This window comes from Symphalangus syndactylus, chromosome 17, assembly GCF_028878055.3.
Source record: "Symphalangus syndactylus isolate Jambi chromosome 17, NHGRI_mSymSyn1-v2.1_pri, whole genome shotgun sequence".
In the NCBI taxonomy this organism is placed as follows: domain Eukaryota; kingdom Metazoa; phylum Chordata; class Mammalia; order Primates; family Hylobatidae; genus Symphalangus; species Symphalangus syndactylus.
In genome coordinates this window covers 61,329,474-61,344,097 of record NC_072439.2, presented here as the reverse complement: position 1 = coordinate 61,344,097, position 14,624 = coordinate 61,329,474, and the positions used below count along the sequence as shown (strand labels likewise).

The following is a 14,624-nucleotide window of genomic DNA, read 5'->3' as shown; positions in this document are numbered from 1 at the left end:
GAATTGCTATGATTATAAAACGACTTAAAGGAGTTAGCATATGTAAAATACTTAGAACACTTAGCATATAGCAATGTGGTATAAATTTTAGCTATTATAATTAATTATCGTGTGCTAGACAGTAATTTAAAATAGAATGCAGTTTATTCTCCAATAATAATATAAAAATAAAAACTATATTTTCATTAAAATTTTCTTCAACACAAATTACTAAAAGATAATAAAGCAATAATTATGGAATACTTCAATGAATCATAGTCAACAATTTTATACCCAGCCCAGCTAAAATTCATGCGCAAGTGTCCCAAAAACACATTATCTGATATTCAAATATATAAAGTTTTTTTGTCTGTCTCAAAAAGTGAAATAAAATAAAAATAAATATAAGAATAGAAAAAGTGTAGTATAAACAATAGTTTAAAATCCTTATACTATATATAAGAATCAATTCAAAATGGATTAAAGACTTAAGTATAAAACTTAAAACTATTAAAACAAGGTAAGATAACCTAGGAGATATCATTCTGAACATAAGACCTGGCAAAAATTTCATGATGAAGATGTCAAGAGCAATTGCAACAAACACAAAAATTGACAAATGAGACCTAACTAAACTGAAGAGCTTCAGCACAGCAAAAGAAATTATCACCAGAGTAAACAGACAACCTACAGAATGGGAGAAAATATCTGCAAAGTGTGCATCCAACAAAGGTCTAATATCCAGAATCTATAAAGAACTTAAACAAACCATCATGCAGAAAACAACCCCATTAAAAAGTGGGCAAAGGACATGAACAGACACTTTTCAAAAGAAGACATACATGTGGCCAACAAGCATATGAAAAAATGCTGCATCACTAATCATTAGAGCAATGTAAATCAAAACCACAATAAGATACCATATCATACCAGTCTGAATGATCATTATTAAAAAGTCAAAAAATAACAGATGCTGGTAAGATTGCAGAGAAAAGGGAACACTTACACACTGCTGGTAGAAATGTACATTAGCTCAGCCATTATGGAAAGCAGTTTTGCCATTTCTCAAAGAACTCTAAGCAGAATTATCATTCTACCCAACAATCCTATCATTAGATATATACCCAAAGGAATATAAATCATTCTGCCATAAAGACACATGCTCATGTATGCTAATCACAGTGCTATTCACAACAGCAAAAACACAGAGTCAACCTAAATGCCTGTCAATAGTAGACTGGATAAAGAAACTGTGGTACATATACACCATGGAATACTAAACAGCCACAAAAAGAATGAAATCATGTCTTTTGCAGCAACATGGTTGCAGCTAGTGGCCATTATCCTAAGTGAAGTAACACAGGAACAGAAAACCAAATACCACATGTTCTCACTTATAAGTGGGAGCGAAATGATGAGAACACATGGACACAAAGAAAGGAACAACAGACACCAGGGCCTACTTGAAGCTGGAGGGAGGAAGGAGGATGAGCATCAAAAAACTAACTTATCAGGTACTATGCTTATTACTGGGTGGCAAAACAGTTTATACACTGAACCCCCGTGACATGCAATTTACCTATATTACAACAAATCTGCACATTTACCCCTGAACTTAAAAGTAAAAAATACATGAATAAATACAATGAATAAAATATACACTAAATCTGATTAAATGTTGTTAAAAGATCACAAAACAATGCATATGTCAAAAAATAGTTCTTGAAAGACAAGTTTTAAATATAAATAAAAGAGATATAGAAACAACAAACTGAGAAGTGAAAAGGAGTATAATGAGATAGGGGAGAAATTAAAGAGAATAGGAAATGCATCTATCCTGGTTTCTATTATACTCCCAATCCTAGGTCAATGCCCAGCAAGCAGTAGGTCCTCAACAAATGTTTATTGAATGAGTGAACATTCACTTAAAATATTGCAGAAGGATAAATTAACATGAAATTTTAGTTTTTATTATTAAAACCAGATACATATATTATTATTATACATCTGGAGTTAACTACCAACAGAATAAAAATTGAATGTTTATATTCCAATTTGAGACAATAAATACAATAAAATATAATTGATATGAGAAACAAAAAAAGTAATGAAATATGAGAAACACAAAACAAAAAAAGGCAAAAGAAGATCAAACTTAACAATAGTTTGTTCTTACGTTATTAAAATGAGTTCTTGATTAGTGAAAACAACTTCTGTTTATGTTTAAAACAAAATTCAGCTACATACTGCTTATGAAATGATCAGTTAAAATGAAATAACTCAGAAATGTTGAGAATAAGTTTTGTAACTTATCAGTTATCTGTTATCTATCAGCGAATAGATATCTATCTGTTATCTATCAGGGAATCCCTGTTATCTATCACGGAAACAAAAAATAAAGTAGAGATCAAGAATGTGAATATTTGATTAATTAATAAACGTTAAGAACCCTTTGTACCTTAAAAAGAAAGATCAGAAACTCTTTTCAAGTATCAGTGGAATGTAGGATTGTATTTCTATATGAAACTAAAAAAAATCCCTACACAAATACCCCAAAGTAAAAATTGTAAAGGCCATCTTTGATGGCCTCAATTTAACAAAATAAGAAATTATTGTCTTAATATTTAACATTTTTAGAATTGTCATTAAATAAAAATTTTAAGTGCTTCTATAATAGTTGAGTCACAGGAAAAAATATGTAATTACAAAATCTTTACAATATAAAGAATATAAAGAAAATGAGGATACTGCTTATTAGATCGAGAACACAACTAAATTAGAACAAATTCAAAACCTTAACTTTGTTGTTAAAATATTAATTCATCAAAACAAATAAATTAACTATGCATTAAACTGAAGAAAAAATAAACGGAACAACAAAAATACACCTAAAGTTGGCCAGGCATGGTGGCTCAAGCCTGTAATCCCGACACTTTGGGAGGCCAAGGCAAGCAGATCATCTGAGGTCACGAGTTTGAGACTAGCCTGGCCAACATGATGAAACCCCATCTCTACTAAAGAAAAAAAAAATACAAAAATTAGCTGAGTGTGGTGGCATACACCTGTAATCCCAGCTACTCATAAGGCTGAGGCAGGAGAATCACTTATCACTTTAACCCAGGAAGCAGAGGTTGCACTGAGCTGAGATTATGCCACTGCACTCCATTCTAAGTAACAGAGACTCCATCTCAAAAAAAAAAAAAAAAAAAACTAAAGTTAACAGGCAAACTAAATATTACATTAAAATATCAAAGTGTATTAATTAGAAAAATACAGAATTGATTAACACAATAGCTGATTGTTATAAAATTTCAATTAACAAAATTATAAATATTAAAAGTAATAAAGGAGTATGCAGAGAGAAATTTTAAACAAAATAATATGATAATCTCAAGATATTCGCTGATATATCTTGGAAAGTAAGTACCAGAATTTATTTATGATATTGTAGAAAACCTGAATATCTAATAACCATGGAAGAAATGAAAATGTTATTTTAAAATATTTATAAGAAAAGACATTGTGGCTGAATGGTTTTATTAAGAATTGTTTTCAAACTTTCAAGGAACATGTAATTACCATGCTATATGAAATTAGAGACCAAAGGAAAATCTAGGAAGCTTTTCATTTTATGAAGCTTGCATAGCCCTGATTCAAACTTGAGACAGGTGAATTTCATTTTTAAGCAGAGATATAAAAACTTAAACAACATACCATAAAATAGAAACAAAAAGCAACATATAAAGAACTGCCCGTTAAAAGCAAACAGCAATACCACAATGCAAGAACAGACCATAACTCATCGCCATCAACTATGGATAATAAGACAACCTATGTTGCTTAGGTTGAATTTTCTAATCAATACAATAAGACTTTTGGAAAGGAAGAGGCAATTTAGTATTATTTGCAGTTGAGAAAATTACATGGTTAACAACCTCAAAAGAATCCACTAAAAAAATTCTGAAGTACTATTAAGAGATTTTAATAAGTTGAAAAGATACAAATCAATAAGACAAAAAGCCATTGCTTCCTATATTCTAGTAATAACCAATTAGAAGTGGAAAAAAAGGAAGGGAATAGCCAGGCACAGTGGCTCGCGCCGAGATCATGCCATTGCACTCCAGCCTGAGCAACAAGAGCGAAATTCTGTCTCAAAAAAAAAAGAAGGAAATAATCCATAATCCATTTACATAGGAATAATCATAGTAAGTAAAGTAAAAAATATGCCGGGCATGATGGTTCACGCCTGTAATTCCAGCACTTTGGGAGGCCAAGGCGGGCGGCGGATCATCTGAGGTCAGGAGTTCGAGACCAGCCTGGCCAACATGGTGAAACCTCGTCTCTACTGAAAATACAAAAATCAGCCGGGCATGGTGGCATGGGCCTGTAATCCCAGCTACTCGGGAAGCTGAGGCAGGAGAATCACTTGAACCCGGGAGGCGGAGGTTGCAGTGAGCTGAGATCATACCACTGCACTCCAGCCTGAGCGACAGAGTAAGACTCCGTCTCAAAAAATATATATATATAAAACATATGAAATTTCAAATCTTTCCTGATATCTATATCTATTCATGTTCTTATGCATATTTATATCAATATTTATTTATCTACACAGTGTTCCTAGATGGTAAGAACAAATTTGCAAAGGTATCAGTTTTTATATTAGTTTACAGATTTGATGCAATTGCTATTAAAGTCTCTAAATAATTTCTTAACTATACAATTGTAAAGTTTATCTGGAATGAGTTTCACCATCCAAGAACACGAAAATAGAAGAAGTGGAGAATTCCCTACTAGATATTAAAATTCATCATATAAATGTAATATTTAAGACAGTAAAATATAGGTACTAGAATAGACATGTGAAACCATGTCTATTCAGGAAGGTAGTTCAGAAAGAGATTCTAATGGATTTATTTTTAACATATGGTAAAGATTCCTGAGCACCATCTACTGAGTCCTTTGTTCTCTGCTACAAACTAGTAGAGAACAAAGGACTCAGTAGATGGTGCTCAGGTAAAGGGTTAACTACTTGGAATAAAATAAAACTATTATTTCTCATTATGCCATACACCGAAATTTCAATGAACTTAAGACAAATGATAAAGTTGAAACAAGTTTTCAAAAAACACAAAAATATATAGGTGAATGGGATACTAAGTAGGTTTTATTTCCAAAAAATTTTTAAATTCTAAAGATTGAAATATGCAGTCTAGGAAAATATATCTCACATATACGAATGCAAAAGCTTAATAATATATACATAATATTTAACACATAAAATCTCAGTGAAACAATAGACAATTCACAGAATAAATCAACTTTGCCACAAAATGTGAAAATGTTAAGCCTCAACAATTAAAAAAAGAAATTCAGGTTTTAAACACAGGCCACTTTCAATCTATTAAATTAACAGAACTAGCACAACAGTTCTAGGGATGTAACAATATCTATCAATATCCTTAAAAATGTTATATAAATTGTTATTATACTCACAGTAATCTCTTGTAAGGAAACAAAAATATGAAAATATATGAACACTCAATGTTGACATTGATAACTATAGTGGCATAGTTCAATAAATTATATGTCTATGTGATTTCATATTACTCATTCACATTGTACCATAAAACTTTAAGAAATTTTAATGTCACAGAAATTAAAATATTATGTTTTAAAAAGCACAGTTAAAAATGTTGAAAATATGTTTAAGAGCTATATTTATATATATTCATATTAATATCTAGTGTATACACATTTCAGAAACTCGAAGGAAATTCACAGAAATGTTAACAATAGGGGTCTTTGTTGGATTAATGGTGAGATATATTTTTTAATATTTCATATTTTCTAAAATGAATATAGATATATATTACAACGATAAATGAATAGTCATTGCTATAAAATGAGACAGAGAATATTACAATGTAGTTTAGAAACAATGTCATTCAAAACGTGTTGACTGAAAAAAAAGTAACCGTCCATTATTGATAGATTTCATTTATATAGAAGCTTCATTTCCTATCACTTTTTGATAAATTAGTGATCACTGTACTTTGCTCTAAAATGTAAATAGCGCCCTTCTTCCACTGACAAAGCACAGATTTGTAGGTCTTCATGAAAATACAAAATGTATATACATTAAGAAGTGTAAGCATATTCATTCAAAACTATACTTTTTAGCTCTTGACACTGAAAATTTATCATCTTTTAATATATGAAGCATATTATTTTAAAAATATATGTGCATATGTGTTTTAGGCGCATTAAGTGGAATCCTATGTATTTGAAAATAGTTCTTGTCCAAATAAAGTAAACCACTTAGAATCTTTCGGTGTAATTATGATCACATAGCTTAAACATTAATTACAGGGAATGAATAAATGTTTCCCCAGATTCTAGCAGGTCTTCCCGCCTTTCTCTTCCTTCCAAAATCCCAAAACGAAGTTCCAAGAGGATGTATTTCTCTTTCCTAGCTTCTAATTAGCCCAGTCTTTGCTTTAGTTGACAAAGGTGACTTTTGCATAAGCAATAGCTCTCTTTCAAAAAAGACTGATGTGGGAGACTGTGAAAGACCTATAAAGGTCCTGTGATCTTCAGTAGGGTCCATCCGAGCACCCAAACAGAAGCCTCCCAGCCACGATTGCCCCACATGTCACATAGTGAATGTATTTAACACATGCAATCGTGGATTACTCCCTTCCCATCATCCCTTTTCAACTGGCACAAGTCAGAGGTGCTGTTCCAAGTAGAAAATGTGGGTTCGCACAGCAATTTAGAGTGTGCATTGCTTTTTTGTCTGTTTGTGGGACACTGGAAGATAGGCCTGGCACAGTTCATCCTTCGCAAGTGCTTAATGCCATCCCTGGGGACAGGAATATCACAAGCCCAGAAAAACACAGCTTTTAGCCGCTTGGTGTTGAAAATTTCAGGCAAAATTCCAAAAGCCCTCAAAGCTAATGTTGAATTGACAAAGTGCCAAAACCTCTCTGGCATTAAATTTCCACTCTTTATTTTCCCCCTTCAGGTTAACAGCTTGTGAAAATAATAATGTGATAATGCCACCCTGTGTTCCAAATATCTCGAAGCACGATCTTGTTAAGCTTTGGTGTCCCTTTGAGACTAATGGGAATTGAGCCGATTTATTCATTTTACAGATGAGAAAACCCCCCAGGAGATGAGTCAAATGTCTGAGTGATGGCCCTGCAACTTATCACATAGGTCCCAGGTCTAAATTAAATTATCCAAACAAGGCCAAGTGTTCTAGGAAAGGACCTGAAAAGCTCAGCTAGCATCAAAAAGAGCCAGAGAAAGATTCATAGAGATTACTAGGCAGGCTAGTATAATAAACCAGTGAAAGTGGTGAAAACACACATTCCAGGAGGGGCAAAAAGGCGTAGTCTAGGCATAGCAATAAAGCATAGTCTAGGCATGTGGCCAACTGGAGTCAACGAGAATCACCATGGTCATCAGTAGATCTAACGTGACATCAGGGGCATCTTACAACATCAGGGACACTGGAGTTTGGCTTTTCTTTTTTAGTTTATCTGAGACCCTCTTATAATTACAGCATACACTGCTATGCATATTACAGTAAGCACCAGGACTGTACCCCCCATTATAGAAGAAATTCCCTTCCCTGAATTCTAGCAATCAGGCCTGAATGCATGGTCTAAACCAGTCAATGGCATGGCCCAGTTCAGGACTCTGGATCTGGAAGAAGTGTCTCAGAAAAGTGAGGGGTATTTTTGAACTGTGTAACCATTGCATCCAATGTACTGTGAGGACAACAGCATTCCAATAATGTTGCCTCTTGTGTGTGCATTTCCATGGCTTTCTGGCCAACGAACTTCCCTTAGTTCCTATTTTTCTGAGCCTGATTCTTTAGCCTTCCTGTCAATTTAGTGAGTTATCTGTTGTGTTTCTAATAAATTATTTTTCAGCTTAAATTACCTAGGGTCAAGTTCTGTAGTTTGCAACCCGGAAGACTGAAATTAGCAATGGTCAAGGCTGCAGTAAAATTAACATCAAGCAGATCTAGCAGGCTATACCAGGTTTACAGCAACAGGAACTGTGGGTTTGGAGGAAGAAGCCTTCCCACAGTAGAACAGAAGTCCAGATATGGCAGAAAGTACTAAGTGCTCTAAAATCTATTTTATTTTCTTATTTCTATGTAACCTGTAGGATATTTCTCAGTCTCCCTTGCAGTTAGATATGGCATGTGTATTAGTCCATTTTCATACTGCTATGAAGAAATATCTGAGACTGGGCAATTTATAAAGAAAAAGAGGTTTAATGAACTCACAGTTTCACATGGCTGGGGAGGCCTCACAATCATGGCAGAAGGTGAAGGAGGAGCAAAGGCACATCTTACATGGCAGCAGGCAAGATCGTGTGTGCAGGGGAACTGCCCTTAATAAAACCATCAGATCTCATGAAACTTGCTCACTATCATGAGAACAGCACAAGAAAAACCTGCTCCCATGATTCAATTACCCTCCATTGGGTCCCTCTCATGACACATGGGGATTATGGGAGCTACAATTCAAGGTGAGATTTGGGGGGGACACAGCCAAACCATATCAGCATGTGACTGGATTCAGTCAAAAGAATGTGAGTTGAGTGATGTGTGCCTCTTTCAGAATGGGCCCACTAGAACCTCCCACATGTGCCCTTTTTCCTTTCTATTTTGCTAGAAGGGAGACAACTGTAAGGTGGTCTTGAAAGCCACGTGTTGAAGATGGCATAGCTCCCACCATCCTGGGTTCTCTGAATGACTATATGAAAAAGGGTCACCCCACTGTATTGCTTCCCCTTTCAGTACTGATGCCTAAACAGGAAATAAACTGCTGTTTGTGAGCTATTATACTTTTGGGGATCCCTTTGTTACAGCATAGCCTAGATTCACCATGTATGATAAATTAATCAAGCAAAGATTGAAATTCAGAGCAGGGCCAGTAGCTACGCTGACTTGATGTTGACCCCTTGAATTGATAGTCTACAGCTTCAGGATTTCTTCCAATTTATAATAGAACAGATGACAATTGGAACAGAATCTTTAAAAGTATATGATGCAGCTATAGCTACACAGATTGAAACGATACAGGCAAAAGAGCAAAAAAGCTCATTAGAGATTTGACAGTCCTAAATAGAATCATAGAATTGATTAGTGATCAATGAACTCTAAATTTTTCATTTTTTTATGCATTGTAGTATCCCTATGCTAGAGATAATGAAAAGATAAATTATAACCCCAGTTCTGCTTTTTTCTCCTTTAACCTAGTTTTCCCTTCTCAAATAGATCCAAGTGATGCATCTTACTCTCCCTCCCTGGGTTTTTCCCAACTCCTGAGGTTTAAAATAAAACCCACCTGGGGTTTTATTTCCCAGTATTCCCCTTACTCCTTTTTCAAGTGGGTGGTTTCTCAAGGAGCTCAGGGAGGATTAATCATCTCAGTTCTTGTAATCACAAGAGTATATACCCAATACATATTTGTTGAATGAAGAAATTATTGTTTTCTTTTTTTAATGAGATGACACTGCACAGATGACCCTTATCCGTGTCGAAGTTGGAAAAGACCTTAGAGATCACATAGCCCTTCTGCTACACATGCACACACACCATTAGGGAGTCCCCTTCTATAGCATCTTTTATGTGGGTCATCCAGTGTGACTCATATTTCTGGTGATGAGAAGCTCAATGCTTTATTCCTATACCATTGAAAAATAGCTCCATCCTTTTTTTTTTCTTTTGAGATAGGGTTTTGCTCTTGTCGTCCAGGCTGGAGTGCAATGGCATGATCTCGACTCATTGCAACCTCCACCTAGTGGGTTCAAGTGATTCGCCTGCTTCAGTCTGTAGCTGGGATTACAGGCACCTGCCACCATGCCCCACTAATTTTTGTACTTTTAGTAGACAGGGTTTCATCACTTTGGCCAGGCTGGTCTCAAACTCCTGACCTCAGGTGATCCACCCACCTCGGCCTCCCAAAGTGCTGGGATTACAGTTGTGAGCCACTGCGCCAGCCTGTAAATATTTTTTTAAAATTTCTCCATAAATCTTCCACTGATTGCTCAGTGTTGAGGTCCCTTACTAGTCACATATTCTGATAGAAATTCCCTTGCCCAGGGGTCAGTAAATTGGTTTCTAGCTCCAAATTATTATTCCATTCACAGGTCTTTATCTTCTCCACCAAGACATCAGAAAAAATTCTTCCAAGCCATATTAAAGTCCAGATACAATGCTTGTATTTATATTTCTAGGAATCTTAACAAAAATTAAATGTAAGCAAATTTATATGAATTGCTCTAAGGCACTGAAGATTTATATTCTTTTATATCTACTGTCACATCAAGGCTGAGTCTGTCTTTGACTGCTTTTAAAAATAGATAATTACTATATCATGGGTAGTCAATGTACATGCTTTCTATACCAACATTGTATTATACACAGTACAGTTCCATCAGTTTCAAAGCACACAAAATGAAACCCAAGGTGGAGAAGTGGGTTTTTTTTCCTGCCATTGTGGTGCACAGGAGTCAGCGATTGAGCACTAAAACAGCATTCTAGAGAAGCATGCTACTGAGGTCAATCCAGAATGTTGGATTCAAAATGTGTATTGCATCAAGATGGGTCTTATTAATGGAGCCGGGCACTGTATGATGTAGTGTGTCAACTCCAAAAGTGTAGATGAGATGGTGTGAAAAATCCAAGATGAGAGTCAGAATTACAGGACAAATTAGGCAAGATGGAAGTGGGCTGACTTCATCCCTAGGACTGGCTGCCTGGATGTGTACTTGTTCTTTACATGCTCCAACTTAAGTTTACTTATGGGGGAGAGTAAAATCCATTTAGAGGGACTGGAATTTGAAAAATTAGTCAAAGTGAGAAAAGCATCATATCCAGACGTTTCTATTTGGATAATATTCTTGGACTTTCAGCAATGTGTATATCTTGCATGAAAAGTCCCTAAGCTCTCTTCTGTTCTCTGGAAAAGGTAAGATTACTCCATCATTTCTAGTAATATTTAATGTAAATCTCAAATCATTCAGGTCATATCTAGTTAGGTCCATCATGTAATACAAAGTAGGAATGTACCTTGCAAATAAAATTGGGACAGAGAAAGGAATAACTAACAGCAAAATGTAGTAACTGAGGACAAAAATCACTTGATAGAAAGTTTTATGATGAATTATCAATCTATAGTGATTCTCTGGGATGCTAGGGTACCTCTCTTGAGTCTCTAATGTCCACTGTGCCCCTTATAGTGTTAAAGACATACTAAACAAGCCTAGAACCCATTTGGAATCAATCAGCATTCTGCTCACTGAAATAACCCCAAGGATCCCTATGTCCCTCTAAGAAGCTACCATTTAGGACCTTCTCGCAACACATTCCAGTTTCAGGCTCCTCCCTACTGGAACTGCTCCTGTTAGGACTGTAGCTAGAGGAGTTGCTTCCACAGGAATATGTAATGGAGACTGATGCAACAGAGATGAGTCTGAATACCTTGGATGTAAGAACTATTTCCAAGATCAACTAATCTTTCTTAGCACCAAAAAGGGTTAAAATCAGCAGTAAAAACCATACCCGCCAATTAGCTGCCTCTATATTCAGCCACCCTGCAAAGCATCCTAACTAGGGTGGCTTTCATAAATAAATATGCCCCTACATTCTTTGTAGCCAAAGGTTATAAATCCCTTGCAAGGGTGGGTGGACCACAGTAAAGAGATCTGGGAGCATATTTTTACATTGGCAAGAAAAGCAAAATGTCACTCAACTAAATTTAAGATTGTTCACATACATCTGCTACCACCAGAATGTTATTTTTTAAAAAAAGAGAAAGAAAGAAAAAGAAATGTGAATATCTAATAGTTTAGCTCTGAACATTTTTCTACTGTTCAGGTGACTGTTTCAATAATGATTGAAAGGCTATCAAAACAGAAGCAAATATGTGTTTGTAGTTTGTCATACAGCAACAATTTCTGATTAAATAAATACATAGACAACAATATCTCAACTACAGAAAAATGTGTGTGCTGGATAACTTTAGTTATAAATATATCACTAAAATGTTTGCAAAAAAGCAGCAAATATAGAAGTTACACTTCTGACAATATCATAAATGAATCACATCCTTCAGATAGACAGAGACAAAGATCAAATAAATTTCTGAATCAGGTACATCTCCTCCTGACACCATTTCAGAGCAAGCAGATGCATTTTATGACATGAGTCTTGGACTCTTCTGGATTAGAATGTACAATTTAATAAACCAGAATGATTTGTTCCAAGTTCATCAGGGGCTGCAAATGGATACAGTTTACCATAAGGGAACAATTTAAGTTTAAAATCACGGAGGTACATGCAATGGTGTGTGAAAAGTCCTACTTACCTATTAAACCAAAGCAGAATAATAAAATTTTGGGAAGTGAAACTTAAAAAAACTGAAATCATAAATCTACCTTTCATTCTTGTCAAAAACTGAGGCCTTTTAAATACTGACATCAATTATGGAAATTATCAGTGGATCTACTGAGCAAAGATGACAAAAATGTATACTAAAGTCTCCTTTATATAAAATTGTTACATCCTCTAAAATGATGCACTTCATGCACTGTCAAAATGTAAGTACCATTTATCCCAAAATCAAATGCCAAATTACTAAAGAGTTAAGAAGCAACAGTAATTCACTTGGAAATTATCCATAACAGAAAGAATCCATTATATTTGAATTGGAGGTCAAGCTGAGTAAATCACATTTACTACTGGTTTTTAAATATGAAGAAGACTACTAAAGGAAATAAATTTTATAATACAATAATATAAAAATATATATTATTAGGCTGTAAAGTAAATGATTCTGCATAAATGTTCCAAACTACGTTTAATTGGCCTGAGAAAAGAATCATGATTTGTTAAAGTTACTTTTCAATGACAATATGTTCTCTTAGAAAAAAAATTTGAATAGCTAATCAAAATATCTGTTGGGGTCATTCTGGATAGTAATTAAAAGTAGTATTTCTTCGTTGGTTGTGTCATATCATAATATCATAGAACTACACATTTAATAGTCTTAAAGATGGAGTTAAAAGATGTTTTTGAAGAAACCATATTTTTTATTTCTGGTTTGAACATTTAAATTGAACATTTTGAAACTAATTATTTTCAATAATGCTAAAAGTACTATTTCAATAACCCATATATAATTTTATAAAATTATCTGTTATTTCTACTTATAATAAGCTGCCACTCTATACATTTTATACCAATAAATTTGAGATTTTGTAAGTCATCAAATGTCTCCCATGTATTGACATTAGAATACCTAGACATTTGTTCTTTTGGTAACTGAAAGTATAATCTAAAGTGAAAAAGTTTAACACTGATCTTCCCAAACTGTACAAATCAGGAACTACTTTCCAAAGAGAGTCTTGTGCATACAAAGGGCAACAGATTGTACATTTGGAACTATTTACATGTGTATATTAAAATGCTATTTCCGAAGCCATTGTTTTGTCCACTGCAATGCAATTAGTTTTGGTATACTAAAAAAAAGAACAATCAAACTTAGATTCTCCAAATTCAAAGCACCAAATATCCACATACTAACTATGCAATGAGAAAGTATTTTTTTCAAATGAACACTCCGATATACTTTAAATGCTTAATTCTGAATTTAAAAATGTAATGAAGGCCATCAGCTTAAATTTAACCTGACTTAGTTCGACTTTGAAGTTTTCTCTCTTCATATGTAAAAATATGATACACCTAAAATAGATGGCAGACATTTGTAAAACTTACACTGTCAGAGTGCTTGCCCTGGTCACAGTCCCACGTTGTAACACGCTGCCCGGACCTCTCCATGGTGCTGAAGAGTTACTCTTGCCCATTTGAGAGGGAAGAGTTGTTTATTCAAATTGGCTTTGAAAGAAATCCGTAAAGGGTCACCTGGGTTAGCTAGTAAGGTTATCTAAAAAATTTCTATAACACACACTAAATAAGTGATGCTTTTGCCCTTCAGTTATCAACCACCATGCTCAAGCAGCTCAAAGTAGATTTTGGAGCAGAAATCTTCAAGTATTGGCAAAAAAGAGTGAGAGCTTTTTGGGAGATGAAGTTTGATGATTTTTGCCAGTGTTCTTCAAATTGATAAAACACACAGAGAAGACAAGGCTACTCGGAGAACAGAGGATTCCAGAAAAGTTCTTGATCTTAATGCAGAAAAGAAGATCCCATTAGTCCAAAGCAGCCGATTCACTTCATGCTATCATCTGATCTACTTTTCGATGAAAAATAATACAATAAAATAGAGTTAAGAATTCCACAAGGCACTGCACACACCATGTAAACAGGTCTGCCTCATTCTCGCCTCAGCCTCGGTCTGCTGAAGATTATCACAGCAGAAATCAGGCTCTGTGGCTTTCACAGATTATCTCTTTCTGAGGCTGAAACGTATAAAGAGCCACATGACACCCAATGATGTCATCTCTAAAGCAGGTCACAGTTGCTGCTGTATATAGATAAAGTCCTTCTAGTGAAGTATTTAGCATAGTGATTTTCTTGAAAATCTACTTATATTAAATAGCATGGTCTCCTATCAAAATACTTAACCCTATCGATACAGTGCCATGAAGAGAAAATC

The 14,624-nt window shown here is 34.6% G+C and overlaps 1 protein-coding gene across 2 annotated transcripts in view; it reads right to left on the bottom strand.

Annotated features, from left to right (window-relative positions):
- Positions 1-14,424, bottom strand: part of SCHIP1 (schwannomin interacting protein 1) — a 613,549-nt gene extending 599,125 nt beyond the window's left edge. For both annotated transcript variants that reach the window (XM_063620352.1, XM_063620354.1), the window contains exon 1: positions 13,784-14,424. In XM_063620352.1, the coding sequence (XP_063476422.1) occupies positions 13,784-13,846 (63 nt within the window). In that variant the 5' untranslated portion in view covers positions 13,847-14,424. The remainder of the gene's footprint in view (positions 1-13,783) is intronic.
- Positions 14,425-14,624: the final 200 nt, after the last annotated feature.